Source organism: Suricata suricatta, chromosome 7, assembly GCF_006229205.1.
Source record: "Suricata suricatta isolate VVHF042 chromosome 7, meerkat_22Aug2017_6uvM2_HiC, whole genome shotgun sequence".
Classification (NCBI taxonomy): Eukaryota; Metazoa; Chordata; class Mammalia; order Carnivora; family Herpestidae; genus Suricata; species Suricata suricatta.
Window position 1 is genome coordinate 119606443 of NC_043706.1, and position 17822 is coordinate 119624264.

The 17822-nt window shown below is 47.9% G+C and overlaps 1 protein-coding gene and 1 long non-coding RNA gene across 2 annotated transcripts in view; one reads left to right on the forward strand and one right to left on the reverse strand.

Annotated features, from left to right (window-relative positions):
• HEBP2 (heme binding protein 2) overlaps window positions 1-7457 on the forward strand; it is a 12670-nt gene extending 5213 nt beyond the window's left edge. Inside the window, exons 3-5 of the mRNA XM_029943239.1 lie at window positions 470-605; window positions 1545-1725; window positions 6914-7457. Coding sequence (XP_029799099.1) covers window positions 470-605; window positions 1545-1725; window positions 6914-7112 — 516 coding nt within the window. The 3' untranslated portion in view covers window positions 7113-7457. The remainder of the gene's footprint in view (window positions 1-469; window positions 606-1544; window positions 1726-6913) is intronic.
• Window positions 7458-8116: 659 nt separating this feature from the next.
• On the reverse strand, window positions 8117-14246 carry LOC115295159. The gene is made up of 3 exons (XR_003910359.1): window positions 14212-14246; window positions 12907-13078; window positions 8117-8724 (listed from the first exon to the last, which is right to left on the reverse strand). It is a non-coding gene; the product is annotated as an uncharacterized LOC115295159 (long non-coding RNA).
• Between the last annotated feature and the right edge of the window lie 3576 nt (window positions 14247-17822).

Consider the following 17822-nt stretch of genomic DNA (forward strand, 5'->3'; position numbering starts at 1 on the left):
GCTCCCACGGATTTCTGTCAAAAGTAGTTTTTAAAGTCGCCTGGGCCCCCCAGCTCCGTTCCTCCCCAGACGGGGAAATTCTGTCGTTTAGCCATAACCCATACCTACATCTTTGTTTCTCTTGAAGTTAAAAAAGCAAAAGGAATGATTGAGTCCCCAAACCCGCTGTGGGACCCTCTCGGCCCAGGGACGTCACAGATGCTCAGTCTCAGTGGGAATAGAGCCCACTCCCCCACCCCTGCGTGGGGGGCCGAGGCCTCCAGCGGCTCTAATCCGAGGATGGGAGCCTCAGGGGAGGGGCCCCGCCCGGTTCTAAGGAACCGGAACCAGACGCCCGTCCCCAGGACCTGTCTGGGTCCCGAGATCAAGGGGAATCAGGGTGGACCCCGAGATCAAATCACCTGTTCTGTTGCCTCTCACGTCCTGCTTTTTTAGAATTGCTTCCCAAGTTTCCTCTGTTCTATTTTAGCCCGGAAGTTATGAGATCCGACATTATGGACCAGCCAAATGGGTCAGCACGTCCGTTGAGTCTATGGACTGGGATTCAGCCATCCAAACTGGTTTTACAAAGCTGAGCAGCTACATTCAAGGCAATAATGAGAAAGGTGAAGACAGTTTACCATATAATTGTATGTATTGTGGTTGAGTCCCCTGGCTTACTCTTGCGTTTTAGCTTACTAAAGAAATATACTTTAGAATAGAAACATAATGAGATCATTAAAGATTTGATTTGTGAACACAGGGCCTCTGCTCAGGACCCTTAGCAGAGTCGAGAGGAGGGTAGTACTGGGTCGTGCTTTTCAGCCTGTTCTTGTCTTTCTGCTGGAGAAACTGGGCCTCTGTGTGACTAGTGTTAAGTCCTTTTCATGGCTAATGCTTCAGGATAATTTGGTACGCTAAGGTAAGAGTCGTCAGGAGGCAGGAAGGTGCAAAGAACACAAGATCCAGGGTCTCAAGACATCTGGTTCTGACTCTGATGCTACTTCTAACAGGTCCATTAGTCAATAGGATCTCAGTCTGAATTGTAGAACATGACAAATAGACTGGACTATATGAGCTCTAATTTTCCCTTGTGTTAACTAGAATTTGTTAACCATAAATACTAATAGTACAGAACATGTTTAGTGTGGCCAGTGGACAATTGAGTCATTTACTCTTATTTTCTTTTCATGTTTTTATGGAGGGAGAGAGTGCATGAGCGAGCATGAGCGGGTGGGGGGCACAGATCGAGAGGGAGAGAGAGAGAATCCCACATAGTCAGTGTAGAGCCTGACATGGGCTCAAACTCACAAACCGTGAGGTCATGACCTGAGCTGACATCAAGAGTGGCACTTAACCGACTGAGTCAGGCAGGCTCCCCTCACCCTTCTTTTTTAAAGATGAAAATTATCTTAAAGGTGAATGTTATGTCAGTAGCATAAGGCAAGTCAGGAGACTCAGATCAAAAAAAAAAAATAGATCCAGTTTTTAGAAGTCGTATACGTATCCTAAATCTGCTTTCCCGGTCTTTTCATGGTATTTAAATCCATTATTTTATGATCTAGAGATGAAAATAAAGATGACAGCTCCTGTGACAAGCTACGTGGAGCCCGGCTCAGGCCCTTTCAGCGAGTCTACCATTACCATCTCCCTGTACCTGCCCTCTGAACAGCAGCCTGATCCGCCCAGGCCTTCAGAGTCAGGTGTCTTCATCGAAGATAGAGCAGGCATGACCGTGTTCGTGCGGTAAGCGGTAGATAATTTATAGCCCTACGGATTGCTGGCTTTCCCTGCCAGCACTCGGTTTAGCTCCTATGCAATTTCAGTAGGCTTTTCACCCTCCCAGAAAAAAGAGGTCTGAGGCATTTTTGTGGTGTTTTGCTACTGGCTTAGCTTTATATGTTACTGGGGGTCTCCTGCAAGATATACCCCCTGCATGTAATGAGGAGTCTGTTGCAGACCTTCTGCAAATCAGACACAGGGCGCATCGTTCTCAAAGCACCAGACGGCCCTTTCTCCCATCGCGGTAAACCTGAACGAAAATCCTAATGCAAGGTGCACGGTACCCCCTCCTCCCGGCTTCCAGGTTCTGAGAGCCCCAAAGTCTTCCCTGCACTCTCCAGCCCGAGGCATGGTACCCGCTTCCTGCAGTTAGCGCCTCTGTTCGTTGAGTGGCTCCTTTGTACTGTTTCAGACTTCCGGTACCTATCTGATGCATTCCTTCACTTCTCTCTGTTGAAATTTAAAAACACATGCAGAACATGATAACAGTCTCATATTGGAGTCACTTTATTCCTTTCTGTCCTTCTTGTCACCACCAACCTGCTAAAAGCATCTGTTTCTCTGTCTCTGTGTCCCATGTACTCCTCCGACCACCACCGTCTGGGAGAGCCCACACCATTTCCTTGAAACTGCCCTTGTCACCCTCGGCAGTGCCCTTGCACTGGTCACATGATGTCAGTCCTTGCCTGTGTGACCCCCGTAGACTTTGTGTATTGACTAATCTATTTTCTGGATATGTATACATCCTGTGAAGTCTCAGAACGTCACTCTCCTGCCATTCGTCCCCTCCCATTCCTCTCTCACCCAGTGCTCCACATTGACCCTCATGTCGGAACAGACTTGCTCTGGCTGATCTGTTTACAAAGCTTTAACTACACATGTCCAGTGACTCTCCTATTAAGTGTCTCTAGCCCTGATTTCCCCACTTGTTGGACATTTCATGTGAAGTGGGTGGGGATTAAACTCAACAGCTCTAAAAAATGAGCCTTCCCCCAATTCCCAATTTATATGGGCTGAGATCTTATAGTGCCTGTCTCAGTAAAGGGCCTCATCAGCCAGACAGCCTCCCCGGCAAAGACCGCCAAGGCCACGATCAGCCACACCTGATTGCCAGATCCGGTCCATTCTCCTTGGAAGTGATCCAGGATTCTGTTCCCTTCTCTCCATCTCTGTGACTTGCTCAGGTCTTCATCTTACAGGAACTACACCTAAGTCATCTTTGCATACCCTAGTGCTTGGCACAACGCCTTGTCCCCCGTAGATGCCCGGATGTTTATTCATCTCAGATCTCGTGATCTCCATTGACTCCCAGCTGTTGGCAGGAACCGGCCCACCAGCCCCTTCTCTCCAGCTCCACACTGGAGCCCATGACCTTTCTTACTACAACAACAGCAAGGCAAAACCCCCCACCTGAGACTTCACTAAAAATCCCTGTGGCTTTCTACTTGCTTCAGGGTGAAGTTTAGATTGTTCACGATGTCTTTTATAATGTGACCCAACCCGTCTCCCCACTGGTCGTGTTCCCCTGATTTTCCCACCCTTCACTGAGCAGGCCATGTTCTTCCATCGCTTTCTCTTTCTACACTCTTAAATTTAAGTTCCAGCCAGTTAACATACAGCATAATATTAGTTTCAGGTGTAGGATACAGGGATTCAGCACTTTCACACATCGCCCAGTGCTCATGGCAACGGCGCCCTCCTTCATCCCAGTCACCTAGGTAACCCATGCCCCGCCCACCTCCAAACCGTCACTTTGTTCTCTATAGGTAAGAGTTGGTTTTTTTGGTTTGCCTCTTGTTGTTTTTTATTTTTTTGGTTTGCTCATGTGTGTTGTTTCTTAAATTCTACATATAAGTGAAATCATATGGTATTTGTTTTTCTCTGACTTATTTCATTTGGCATTATACTCTCCAGCTCCGTCTGTGTTGCTGCAAATGGCCAGATTTCATTCCTTTTTATGCCTGAGTAATATTCCATTATATATGTATCAGTCGATGCACACTGGGCTGTTTCCATGCTTTGACTGCTGTAGACAATGCCGCTATTTATGGCAGGGTGCAGGTACCTGTTCGAATTAGTGTTTTTGTATTCTTTGGGTAAATAAATACCTACTAGCGCAATTGTTAGATCGTAGGGTAGTTCTTTTTTTAATGCTTTGAGGAAGCTCCATACCGTTTTCCAGAGTGGCTGCACCAGTTTGCATTCCTACCAGCAGTGCAAGAGGGTCCCCCTTTCTCCACATTGCCAACCCCCATTGTTTCTTGTGTTGTTGATTTTAGCCATTCTGACAGGTGTCAAGTGCTATCTCGTAGTTTTGATTTGTATTTCCCTGATGAGTGATGTTGAGCATCTTTTCATGCGTCTGTTGGCCATCTATAGATCTGTTCATGTGTTTTTTTTAATGTTTATATATGATTTTGAGAGAGCGAGCACATGAGCTGGGGAAAGGCAGAGGAGGAGAGAGAGAGCCCCACGCAGGCTCCATGCTGTCAGTGCAGAGCCCAATGTGGGCGTTTTCTCCCCATCTTTAATTGGACTATTTGGTTTTTGGAGTGTTGAGTTTTATCAGTTCTTTATATATTTTTGGATACTAACCCTTTGTCAGATATATTATATGAAAATATCTTATCCCATTCCATAGGTTGCCTCTTAGTTTTGTTGATTGTTTCCTTCGCTGTGCAGAAGTTTTTAATTTTGATGTAATCCCTATAGTTTACTTTCGCTTTTATTTCCCCTTGCCTTAGGAGACATATCTAGAAAGAAGTTACTTCGTTAGTATTTTATGGCTCCAGTCTCACATTTAGGTCTTGAACCCATTCTGAACTTATTTTTGTGCATGGTGAAAGAAAGTGGTCCAGTTTCTTTTTTTTTTTTTTTTTTTTTGCATGTTTTTGTCCAGCTTTCCCAGTACCATTTGTTGAAGAGACAATCCAACATCCCATTAAGTATTTGTTCCTCCTTTGTCAAAGATTAATTAACCATATAGTTGTGGGTTCCTTTCTGGGTTTTTATTCTGTTCTATGGATCTATGTGTTTGTTTTTGTGCCAATGCCATACTGTTTTGATCACTACAGCTTTGGAATATAATTTGAAGTCTGGAATTGTGATGCCTCCAGCTTTGCTTTTTCTTTTTCAAGGTTGTTATGGCTATTCAGGATCTTTCGTTGTGGCCTACAAATTTCAGGATTGTTTGATCTAGCTCTGTGAAAAATGCCATAGAAGTGTTGTGGTAGAATCTTTCAAGTTTTCTATCTATAGTATCACATCATCTGCAAAGCGTGAAAGTTTTACTTCTTCCTTGCCAATTTGAATGTCTTTTGATTTCTTTTTGTTTTCTGATTGCTGTGGCTCGGATGTGCCGTGTCTCTTTACCTGTGACCTCAGGCAGGTTACTAACATTTTTCTTGCCCAACCTCTTCATTTGTAAGACGTGCACAGTCACAGTGCCTACCTGCCTCCCAGGGTTGCCCTGAAGATTACACGAGTCGATATCTGTAAAACACTTAGAACATACACATGATCTTCCTACTAGTTCTAGCTTCCTCTTTCCCTTCTTCTTGGAGCATCTGCTTTCCTCCTTCCGGACTTGTATCAAATAGTACCTCATCTGTGACTTCTTCCTCAGTTTCTCCAGTCAGCCAGCCACACCCTGTTCTGGGTTCTGTAAGGATCTGTGCACAGACTGTAACTTTCTCAAGAATGCGGCAACACGGCACCATGTTCATACCCACAGCGCCTCGCGGGGCAGGTGCGTGGGCAGGGAATCAGCTGTTTGTGTACTGAGGAAAGCTGTGGATGGATCATTGGAGAACAACGTGTACTCAGCGAACAAAAGAGGATTTCTAACTAGGGAGGTTCATGATTTGATTTCAAAGAAGAAAGATACTAGGTGTCTCATGAACATCATCGAATGAAATAGACATGGTTTGTACCCCTGAGAGCTGCGTCTTAGGCTGAAGAATGATAGGACTAATCGTTTCCCCTGGCACACTGATAATAAATCTTATGCTACTGAAGGCATAATGGGAATATTTTTTTTTATTTTCTGTGTTTCCTGTTCTTAACCTTCAAAATCAAATTCAGTGTGTTTCCAGCTCATCACCTCAGCTAGGTCTGCATGCGGTCATGGGTTAATCTCGGGATGTTTTTGTTTATATACTTTAAAATCTATACTTAAACTTTTATTCTCTTTTCCCACTTTTTATTTAAATCTTTGGACTGCCTTTTCCTCCCCATCCCCATAGCAGCCTCCTAACTGGCTCTTTCCCTACAGTCTATTTTCCATCTGTCTTTCCCAGATCCTATCAAGTTACTTTTCTGCCCAGCATCCTTCACAATAATCTTAAAAGGTCTTGGGGTGACTTACAAACTTCTTCTTTCTGGCTCTGACTGACCTTTCAGAGCACATTTTTTGGCTTCTGTGAACATGCTTTGTGTCTTTGAACTTCTGTTCATTTTCTTATCCTTCTCTATTTCCCCTTTTTCTGCCCAGTAAAATCATTCATTCCAGACCCAACTCAGAGGACATCCCTTACTCCTGATTCAGTCATAGCCTCGGTGTTCCCAAGCATATTTTGATCCAGTCTCTGTTAAATCTCTTCTCAGGCTATATAGAAAGAGCAGCCAAAACATTCCTATTTAAATCCTTAGATTTGAAAGTAGGTCCTATTCCTCGGTAATGTGGAGTCTTCCGTTTTCCCCAGGAGAGGAAGAAAGGGGAAAGATTCCATAGCAACTGCAAGTCTGAAAGGGAGTCTTCTGAGCGGGTTTCATGGTGACCTGTGACCAGCAGCACCAGCATTAACGGGAGCTCCTTAGGAACACAGACGCTCAGGCTCCACCCCAGACCCCTGGAATCTGCATTTTAGCAAGTTTCCCAGGTCACTTCTACGCTCCTGAGTCTGAGAAGTGAGAGTTAGAGCATGAAACGGTGGAAATTCCAAACCTGCCTGCCAGCAGATGGGACACGTGCCCCCTCCCGGGTGTCCTCAGTGTGGTGCGGCCACTGCGAGAATGGACACCAGACGATAATGCTGGGGGGCGGGGGGAGACTCAGGAGCAGCACCTCATAGTATCGGCTTCTCCTTCCTTTTCAGACTGACCTTTACTCGGCACGAGACTCATTCATGATTATTTGCTTTCTCCTCCATAGGTCCTTTGATGGATTCTCTAGTGCTCAAAAGAATCAAGAACAACTTTTGACGTTAGCAAGCATGTTGAGGGAAGAAGGAAAAGTTTTCAACGAGAAGGTTTACTACACCGCAGGCTACAACAGTCCCTTCAAGTTGCTGGATAGAAATAATGAAGTGTGGTTGATTCAGAAAAATGAGCCCTCCAAAGAAACTGAATGAGGAAAAGAAAGGAGGTACCATTGCTGAGCATAGGCATCAAGAGGACCTGCCCATCAAATGCAGGTCTAGTATCTCTACCTGCGAGAACACGATGAGTTGAACTGATTTCCAAGGTGCCTTTTCATGCCTGAAGCTTTATCTAGATGCACAGGTAACCGGGGCCGGTCTTCTAGAAGCATGCGAGTCAGCCACAGCTCCAGCGGGTCTGTCTCTGTGCGGGTCCAGGAGGTGTCTTACTGCTTCACCGTTCTTCACTATTAACAATCATGTTGGCTTTTTCACTTTGATTTGTGTCATTTGGATGTTAGCGCCTCTAGATATTATAAATAAAAATGTTAAAGAGGTGTCCCGTGTGGAATGGCTAGGCTCTCAAGCCTAGGCAGGTGACGTTTAGTTGAGAACAATAATCAAATTCTTTTGCACACCCCAACCCCGTGGAATCCCCTTTCTCATCTGCCCACCAACCCCACCGCACGAGAAAATTCCCACCGTACCCAGAAGTATCAATCATATTTCATGGCAAAGAATAAATTTATGAAGTTAGGGACTTCTATTTTGAAACTCCCAATAAGGCATTTTTTTTCCTGAAGGCATGTATACAAACATGTCATTTAAAAATTCACATGCAGGGCGCCTGGGTGGCTCAGTTGGCTGAGCTTCAGCTCAGGACATGGTTTCATGGTTCATGGGTTCGAGCCCTGCATCAGGCTCTGTGTTGACAGCTAGCTCAGAGCCTGGAGCCTGTCTTTGGAGTCTGTGTCTCCCTCTCTCTCTGACCCTCCCCTGCTCATGCTGTCTCTCTCTCTCTCACTCTAAAAAAAAATAAATAAAACACTAAAAATTTTTTTAAAAATTCACATGCATTTTTAAAGAATTTCATGAAGTTCTGGAGGTTGTATAAAAATGATTAGTTACTGCAAGAAAGGGTTGCCACAAAATCAAGGAGGTTGAAACGCATGCCTAATTGTGTCAGAACATGCTTGTCCTGGAGAACACAAAGTCACATTCATATGTCGCCAGGGCCCACAGGTGCAAGGGCACCTGACTCGAACGGGTCCCAGACAGACCAGGTTCTGCCACTGGCCACTGACAAAATCCAGAGACAGAGGGATGAGCGGTGGAGAAACGGGAAAGGAATTCATTTTGGTGTGAGGCCAATGCATTGAAGACAGTGGACTCACGTCTCAAAGATGATCTCCCATGTGCTGAAAACACTTCCAAGTTTACGTAAGGGGAATGTGGCACAGAAGTTGGTGGGTACATGCAGGTGGGCGGTGAAGGTCAGTCAGGTCGATCATGACCTTGGGGTCAATCACGCAGGGAACTTTATTGCAGGGGCTACTCCACCCACCTGGTCTTTGGCCTGAGTTAAAAGTTCGGCTGGAAAGAAGTTAATCAGTTGAAAGGACACACTGAGGTCACAAGGGGGGTAGTGGCAGCCTGTTGTGGGAAAGGCAGTAGCTACTATGGCCTCCGGGGGCACGATGGTTGGAGGAGGGAAGGCGGAAGGCAGGGTGGGGCTCAGTAACTTCCCCACGTTGAGGCTGCTGGAATGATGCTCCTTGCAGCTCCCGCCACGGCGCATGTTCAAGCAGAGACCGTGTGATCCCTTCTGTAAAAGATGGGAGTATCCAGTGGTAAGAAGATGGAGTCCGACGATGCTAAGGTCCCTTCAACCCCCACGTTACGTGACATCTCAAAATTAATCTCCCTAACTGGGGCACCTCGGTGGCCGGCACTGACTACAAAATATCTCTGATATCAACATTTCTATGGAGATTTTGTCTTCCCATATTTATAGGAAATTTATGTGTAGACTTTTTTTTAAAGTTTATTTATTTTGAGAGAGAGACTGAACAAGTGGGGAAGAGACAGAGGAGAGAAAGAATCCCAGGCAGGCTATGCACTGTCAGTGCAGAGCCCAATGCGGGGCTTGAACTTGTGAGCCATGAAATCATGACACTTTACCAACAACTGAGCCACCGAGGGGCCCCTAGACTCTTCTCTAAGGCTAACCTGTCCACCTTTGCTGTTGGTTTAATTCTTGCTCCATCAATTAGTTCCTCTGCTCTCCTCCTCAGGCCTTCCTGCCCTCCATGTTCCAACCACTCTGCCTACAGCGTCAGAATCTGCCTGACCCTCCCCACCCAACTCCAAATTAAATCCTGGTTCCCCAGACCCTTATGCGGGACAAGAATTCTCATTTCTCCTTTGCCTGGATTATCCGATTTCCCTGGGAAGAGTCATCCGACTTTCTTGGGAGTTCTAGGTGTTAAGGAGGGATCTCAGGGATCATGAGAAGGATGAAAGTGGGCACCCCACCCCCACCCCCACCCTTCTTTCCGCAGAGCCATCCACATTTGTCAACGTTTGTGTCCATTTTTTATAAGATTATCTTTCTAAAAGTCTGAAAATAATTCCCGTACGTGTTCCTTCTTTCTTAGTTACCACTTAGCTTTTCTCCCCAAACATTTCCCGGGGCAGAACACCTGCTGTGATCCAGGCCCCGCAGGACGCGCAGGGCTGGCACACAGTGAGGACCAGAACCTCGCCCTCAGCGGCCGCTTTGTAACTGTCAAACCCTGAAATGCCTTTTACTCTTCTGTTCCGTCCCCCGTCCTGAGAACACAGCAGGGAGCGTCCTTGTGGAGTTCATGTTCTAGAGATGGAGACTGTGCAAATGAAATGAGGCTCCGGGTGAGAGTGTGGCCCCGCAGGGGCAGCAGACCTCACTCGGGGTCAGGCCAGGCCCCTCTGAGGAAGAGACATCTGAGACTGGGGTGGGGAGAGGGAGCCGGTCAGGTGAAAGCCTGGTGGGCTGGGGACATCTTGGGCAGATGTGACCGTGTCAAAGGAAGAGGCCACCTTCAGTAGCCAGAACAAAGAGCTGCACGTAGCGCTTGCTGAGCCGGAGACAGCTGTGCTTGCACAGTCTCTCTGGACAAAGAAAACTGCTGACCTTGTACAGGGTTTCGGGAAGCATCAGGGACAGGGTTCGCGGACTGTCAGAATCCTTTAGGGACGGAGCTTTAGTTGTGGACATGTGGTTCCCGGAGCGAGGCTGCCACTGCTTGGCCTGATTTAGGAGATTACTGATGTGACGCTGTCACTGATCGTTTCTGGTACTTAGTGTGGAACTGTGGCCAAAGACCAGTCATTTCTTTCCAGAGACTTGGGGCTGTGGCAGGCAAGCCCGTGGAGGTGTACCCCTCAGATCCACCTTCGAGAAAGGACCAGCTGCCTGGCTCCAAGGGACGTGGTCAGCTGACAACTCCAGCTGACACATTCTTCAGGGTCTGCTGCGGGCGCAAGATAAGGACACGCCATTCTTGGGGCGTCCTGAGCCTATGGCTGAGCAAGGCAGTGGGAGCTGACGGTATGCTCTTTTCTAGCATCTTCCAGCCAAAGACTGAGCAAGGGGGTGGCCCAAGAACTATCTGTTTCTGCCCAACTCAGGACCCTTCTGTGGTTTAAAAAAATTTTTTTTTAATATTTATTTTTGAGAGACAGAGTACAAGCAGGAGAGGAGCAGAGAGAGAGGGAGACACAGAATCCGAAGCAGGCTCCAGCTGAGCTGTCAGCACAGCTGGAACTCACGAATGGTGAGATCATGACCTAAGCCGAAGTTGGATGCTTAACCAATGAGCCACCCAGGCGCCCCATGGACCCTTCTACATAAACAGTCCTCGCTCCGGAGCTCCCTGGTGGGCTGGCGGGACCTCATCAGGTCTGCAGTGAAGCCTGACACCCCCCCACCCAGTCTTACTTGTCCTTGCTCCCCAGCCCAACCTTGCCTTGCCTTTGTCCTTTCAGACACGAAATTTGTCATACACGCTTGGTGATCTCCACTCGATCTCAGCATCCTAGCACAGCTGGGATCAGAGTGGCCCAAGGTCGTGGGCAATAAGACAGCCTCTTGACACTGGGTCACTCCCTGCCTGGTTGGGCATGAGGCTCACATCCTGGGTAGACAGGCAGTGTTCAGACAGCTCCTGGCACAAGAGGGCTGCCTAGTTATTAAAACTTCTGGTGAAGCACAAAGTGGCTGGTGGATGATGTGGTGACAGGGGGTAGGGGTGGATAATGAATTAACGTCCTGTAGGCGGATGAGGAAAAGCTGAGGTCAGTTAACCTACAATCTTAAGTGTGAGAGCGGCATCTGTGTGGCTTAATTGTCTGACTTCAGCTCAGCTCTGATCTCCTGGTTCACAGGTTCGAGCCCCGCATCGAACTCTGTGCAGACAACTCAGAGCCTGGAGCCTGCTTTGGATTATGTCTCCCTCTCTCTCTCTGCCCCTCCCCTGCTCACTTGTGCTCTCTCCCTCTCTCTGTTTCTCTGTGTCAAAAATAAATTAAAACAACAACAACAATAAACTCTGGAGGCCAGAGCCTCTTTGGTAACCTGCTAAGAAGCCCTCACCTCATGCAGAAGTTAAGCAGAAAAAGCTGAAGGTCAAGCACAGGATTTGATAGTAAAAGTAGTAACCACCAAAACAGTCAAAGATGCTAAACCAAGTCAGGCGTGTCATCCCAAGGTCAGGCTCACACCTGGATAATGAGAAGGGGACACCTGGTGGGTGCCCCCAACAGTTTTGACTCCCTGAAAGTTTCTGAACATTCTGGGCCTGCAGAAGAGGCTCACCCTTTCCCCATTAAGAACTAGAACCACCCCTCCCCCACCCTAGCAGGAGGAAATGCGATATGCATAGAGATCTGGCCCCGTAAGGCAACAGGTGTCTCTAGAAACATCTCCCAGGTCTGTACCCAAGGTTACATCATAGCACCACGTGGCCATGCCAGGCCGGATGAAGGGAGAAATGGAATAATGTGCCAGAGAGGCTGTAGGGGCAGGGGCCAGGAGTGCGCCCTTGGGACCAGGTTCCACAGGTGCTCCGTCAGAAGACTGGATAGAGGGGAGGTGTGCGGGCTTGGGTCACCCTCGAGACACAGATTTAACACCAGGAGAAAAACTCCAGGCAATGCTGCAAACTCACTGCTTTAGGGTGAATGACTCCTAGAGGCATGGAAGAAGTGATAGAAACGTTGAAACACCCGAACTGCCAGGAAGATAACAGAGGAAGCAATGCAAAGCTTCCAGAAGGGGCCATGCTGGAAAGGATAATTAGTTGCGATAAGAAGACCCATCAGGAGATTTTTGCCTTATCTGTTGGGGCTGCCCTAACAAACCAGGTAGAGTGGGTGGCTTAAACAGAACTCTGCTTCCCATGGTGCCCAAGGCTGGGAATCCTCAGATCAAGGTGTTGGCCAAGTCAGTGACTGGCCAGGGCCAGCCTCCTGGCTTGCAGACAGCCGTTTTCTCTCTCCCCACGTGGCAGAGGGGGCATATCGGAGGAGGTCATTGAGAAGATACCACTGCCATTTGACCCAAGACCAGACCCAGGCAGTCGGAGACTCCCCACCTCTGCCCTGTCCTTGGACTGTGGGTCCCACTTGCCTTCCCACTCCTAGCTGCTCCTGCAAGGACACAGCGTTGGGGTAGAAATGGTGATGGGACCCTCTGGACTGGATACCTGTCATGACTGCACCCAGTTAAGGCCTCTTAAGTACAGTCATCCCCCTTGTCTGCAGGGGATACGTGCTCAGACCCCCCAGCAGATGCCTGAAATTGCATAGTACTGAACCTACCTATGATACAGCTTAATTTTTTAAAAATTAGGCACAGTAAGGGATTAACAATAACCAATAATAAAACCAAAACAATTATAATAATACACTCCAAGGAAAGGTTTATGAATATGGTCTCTCTCTCTAAATCTTACTGGACTGTACTCACCCTTCTTGCGACAATGTGCGATGATAAAGTGCCGATGTGACAAGACGAAGGGAGGTGAGGGACACGGGCATTGTGATGCAGCGTTAGGCGCTACTGACGCTCTGACCAGACGTCACACCGAGGATTGAGGGTCATCCATCACCAGGCTGAGGTTGGCTACAGGCACCGGGAGCTGCAGAGTGAAGTTGCACAGGAAAGGGGGTCTACTGTAAACGTCAGAGGTTCTGGAAGGCGGGTGCAGAAAACCACTCTGCCTGCAGCTGCCTAAGACAAATTTCAGGGGCTCCCTTGCTTATTAAAACTGCCACCTACCAGTATGGAGTGGTCTGCTTCTTTTTCCGATCTGTGTTTGGGGGCCCATTTCAGAGGACACGTGGGGGCGTTCCAGAGGCAGTTGGGAACCAACAAGAGGCAGCTCTGGGCTCCTCCTCTTCTTGTAAGAACGCTGCTCCCATCTTGAGGGCTCCACCTCATGACCTCATCAAAAGCTAATTATTTTCCAAGGCCTGGTCTCCAAACACCATGACAGGTGGCTGGGACTTCCTCATATGAATGGGGGGGTGGGGATGAGTGGCGATAATTCTATCCATAGCAATCATGTTCCTTGGGAAGGCCCAGCGGCCCTTTAGCAAGGCCACTGGGAAGGCACAGATCAGAGGTGTGTGTGAGCAAAACCACGTTGCTCAGAGGCGGTTCTCGCCTACAGTCCCGGCCGGCAGGACAGGCCGGGGCGGAGTCTGGCTTCCTGAGAGCATTGTGGGTAAAGAGGGGCCAGTGATGAGCTCAGGTGGCAGTGCTAATTGCGGAATCCAGAGGGTGTTAATTATCATATTAACCACTAAGGTGGAAAGGGCAGCTCGGGGAGGCACATGGGTGGCTCAGTTGGTTAGGCATCTGACTTCAGCTCAGGTCATAATCTCGTGGTTTATGACTTCAAGCCCCATGTTGGGCTCTCTACGGATCACTCAGAACCTGAAGCCTGCTTCGCACTCTGTGTCTCCCTCCCTCTCTCTGCCCCCTCTCCTGCTTGTGCTCTGTCTTTCTCCAAAGCAAGTAAATATTAAAAAAAAAAAAAAAAAGCAAAGGGCGGCCAAGGGAACCTGACCTGTAGTCTTACGGAGATGGTTAATAGAACATGACACCTAGAGGGATGAAATAGATGTGGTAGCCAACAGGGTAATGCTTTCTACATATTCAAAAGAGAGCAAGAATAGATAAGTGGGGGGCTGAGATCGCCCCTTCCCCACAACGGTAACCCCTTGCCCAGTTTCCAGTGTTGAGCCTGTTTTCAGACTCACAACTCACCGACTGAAGAGACGGTTGGGTTCCCAGGGAGCAGATCCCTGCAATATTTCAGCAAGTGTGTACAGTCATGAGTCCCCCAATATTTCTCTAAAGGGACTCGTGTCCACTTACTCAGGGGATATATGCTGCAGAAAGAGAAATACCCAGATATGTTGGGGTCCAGATTGACACTGGACACCCAGAAACCCGAAGTGTCATCATAGTTGCCCTCTCCCATTAAGTGGGGCCATCCAGAAGTTAGAAAATAAACGGAGTTCTACTCAGAGCCCAGCTTCTAGTCAGTCCCCTGGATTTGGAGACAAACCAGTCACTGGTTATTTCCTCAATTCCTGAATATATGATTAAGATTGAAATACTTGGAAGACAATCCCACATTGATTCCTTGACCTGTTAGGAAAGAGTGTAAAACCCCCCACCCCCACCCGGAATCAGGTGACTAACTCAAAAACAGTATTCTATGTCCACTTCTGGCTGTGACGGTAAAACCAGACATTGAAAGTCCATAGCACATGACTGTGTTTTCTGAGAGAAGGGAGGTGGGAAAGGTGAGTTCAGAGATTGTTGAAGTTTATGGCTTTGAGGCTCTTTCTAGGCAGCAAAGCAGAGAGGGGAAGTCAAAGGACACCAGTAGTCTCACTGAGGAGACAGAGGTCAGTATTAAGGGACATAAAAGTGGATAGAATAGTTCAGCAGCATAGAGGACAAAGAAACACACACACACACACACACACACACACATACACACACAGCTCGATACATCTACAGTGCATCCCCTTGAGTCCTTGGCCAAGCACTGATCTGTGAAGGTATAAAAAGAAACTAACCAAGCCAAGACTGAAAAATTGGAAAGCAGTAGAAGTAATGATTCACAGGCTTTATTTGGGGCTGGGAACAGTTTTTGTTTTGTTTTTGTTGTTTTAGGGAACAGTTTTTGTTTCTGCTAGCAAGAGTGGAAATAACTCATCATGCACGGATCATCCAATGGTGTCCTCACAAGGGTATTATTGCCTTAGTAGTGAGGTGAAATTGTCTCTTGAAGACTGTTCTGGACCTTCCCTAATGAAACTTAAAAGCAAGCCTTGAAAGTCTCAAACTAACTCCAAGAAATGTGGCTGTGCACCAGAATAAAGCCCAATACTATTTAAGGGAATATAACAAAACCCATTCACAAACAGCCTAGTTCCCAACATTCAATTAAAAATTACTAGAAAAAAATGTAAAGGAGAATTATGACCCATAACTAAAAGTGAATTAGGAACAGACCGAGATGTGGCAGATGGGAAGGAATTAGCAGCCTGGCCCATGTGGTCCAGCAGATCTCTTCTATTGGAGGTGCCAGTGGTGAAAAAAAATGGAATGTAGAACTCACAACAAGCCCCAGTGGGAAATCACAATGCAGGTTTCTGGGTTTCGGAAGCAAGGCTTGCTAACTGCAAGAGAGAGTTACATACTTTTTGAAAAACAGCTTCTGGTGTGCTACTGGGCCCTGGTGGAGATGCCACCATGGAACACCAGGTGATGATGTATTTAGAACAGCTCCCCTCAGCTAGGTCCTGTCAGAACCACCAGGTCATATAGCTGGTAGGACCAGTAGCAGTTCTTCATGAGGCGGAGATGGTACATCCAGAGCAATCACAAGCTGGACCAGAGTACATAAGCAAGCTGCATGAGCAGGTCGCCCCAACTCCCATTCCTTGTGGTTGCACCCCCCGCCCCCTTCTCTCCCTCCCTGTGGTTGTTTGGAGGACCTGTACAATCAGCCAAAGGAAGACAGACCAGCTTGAACTTGGCATGTTGATGAGTCGGCTTACTTTGAGGTGCAAGGTGAACATGGACAGCAGCTGCACTGTACCCTCACTCAGGGGTGGTGTTGAAAGACAACCTTGAGGAAAAAATCTTCTGCAATCTTTCTGCAAAGAAAGCAGGGGACAGGGGTAGAATTTGGGGTAGTGGACCTAGTCATTTACTTTGTGACAGAGGAAAGGTGAAACACATATGAGGTCATGACCATGCCAAATGGCCTGGCCTAATGGTTAGGAGATTGAAAACGGGGAAGAGAAAAAGATGACTGAGGCAAGGGAGTGTGGGGATGGAGGCATGTGGAAGCAGGCACAGAGCATGGAAACACTGTCTCACGTTAACGCCCATCAGAAAGCACACACCACAGAAGGCACTAAGCCACCACGTATACAAAATGACTTAGCCTGTTGCTGTTAGCTTTTGTTGGTGCCCACCCCAGAGCTGGCACAATGTGCACACAAAGAAGGTGGCAATGGTGGCAGAGATGGAGGCTATGCATGAGCCCCCAGCAACACGGACTCCCACTTACCAAGGCTGACCTAGACACTGCTAACTCTGAATGTCCAGCCTGCCAGTGACAGATAGCAGTACTGAGACCCTTGTGAGGCTCTGAGGAGATCAACTGGTCATTTGATGCCTAATTCACTGCATCAGGCCCATTCTTTCCTGGAAGGGTCAGCAGTTCATTCGCACAAGGTTAGACACTTATTGTAGGTGTGCAGCTTCCTTTCCTGTTTATAGGGCCTCAACAGCACCCCACTCTAGTGACGTCACAAAATCTCTGATCCACTGGCATGCATTTACTGAATGTGTGATCTACACATCATAATACCCAGTCAAAGAGCGTTACCTATGGCCATGGGATCCCCCAGGCCTCTCACATACACCACCACTAGAAGCTTGTGGTTTGGTTTCAACCAACACCCTACCCAGACAGTACACTTACTAAATCAGAGATCCTGACTAGTGCTGTCTCCATAGCAGGAAGGATATATGGCTCTGAGAACCAAAGAAGGGGTGGAAACAAGAGTGACTGTACTTACCGTCACTCCCAATGAGCTCCCAAGGGACACGGGACTTCCCACCCCACAGCTCTGGGCTTTTCAGAGCCAGAGCTCCTTGTTCTCAAAGGCGTACACCCTCCCTAGGCAACACAACAAGGGTCCTATTGAACTTTGCCTATTGCTGCCACCTGGGGACTTTGGACTCCTTGTGTCCAGGGTCCAGCAGGCAAGAGTCACCATCTTGTCAGGGTTACCTGACCCTGTAATGAAAGAGGAGGTATGCCTGCTCTTACATGATGTGTGAAACTCAGGGCACCCACTTGGTGCCCCCCTTGTACTCCTTGCCGTCTGTAACTGTGAATGGATGAGCATAGCAGACCTCATCTCAGAAGGGTTTGATCCTCACGATCTCAGAACCCTCAGGCATGAGACCATGGTTCACACCATTAGGAAAGCCACTGAGATGAGCAGAGGTTGCAGTTGAGGGTAAAGGGCATGGAATGGGTGAATGAAGGAGAAGAAGCACCAGATGTGGCCCCAAGACCAGTGGCAGGAAGGGCTTACTTGGTCCCACCAAGCTCCTTTAACAAAATTTTCTCCTCAGGAAGAAGTCCACCAGAGCCTCGGCAGAGTGGCTCTCCATATTCGTGGGGGAGGCAGACCCACAAGGTGCCTGGGGCCAGACTGTGGCAGGCATGGAGATGTGCCACTTAGATTTCCTCTCAAGAATGGCCATCCAGCAGCAAGAAGTGTGGTTGGCTGGCAGCCTCTAACTGGTGGCTTCATCAAGGACCACCTTAGCTTTCA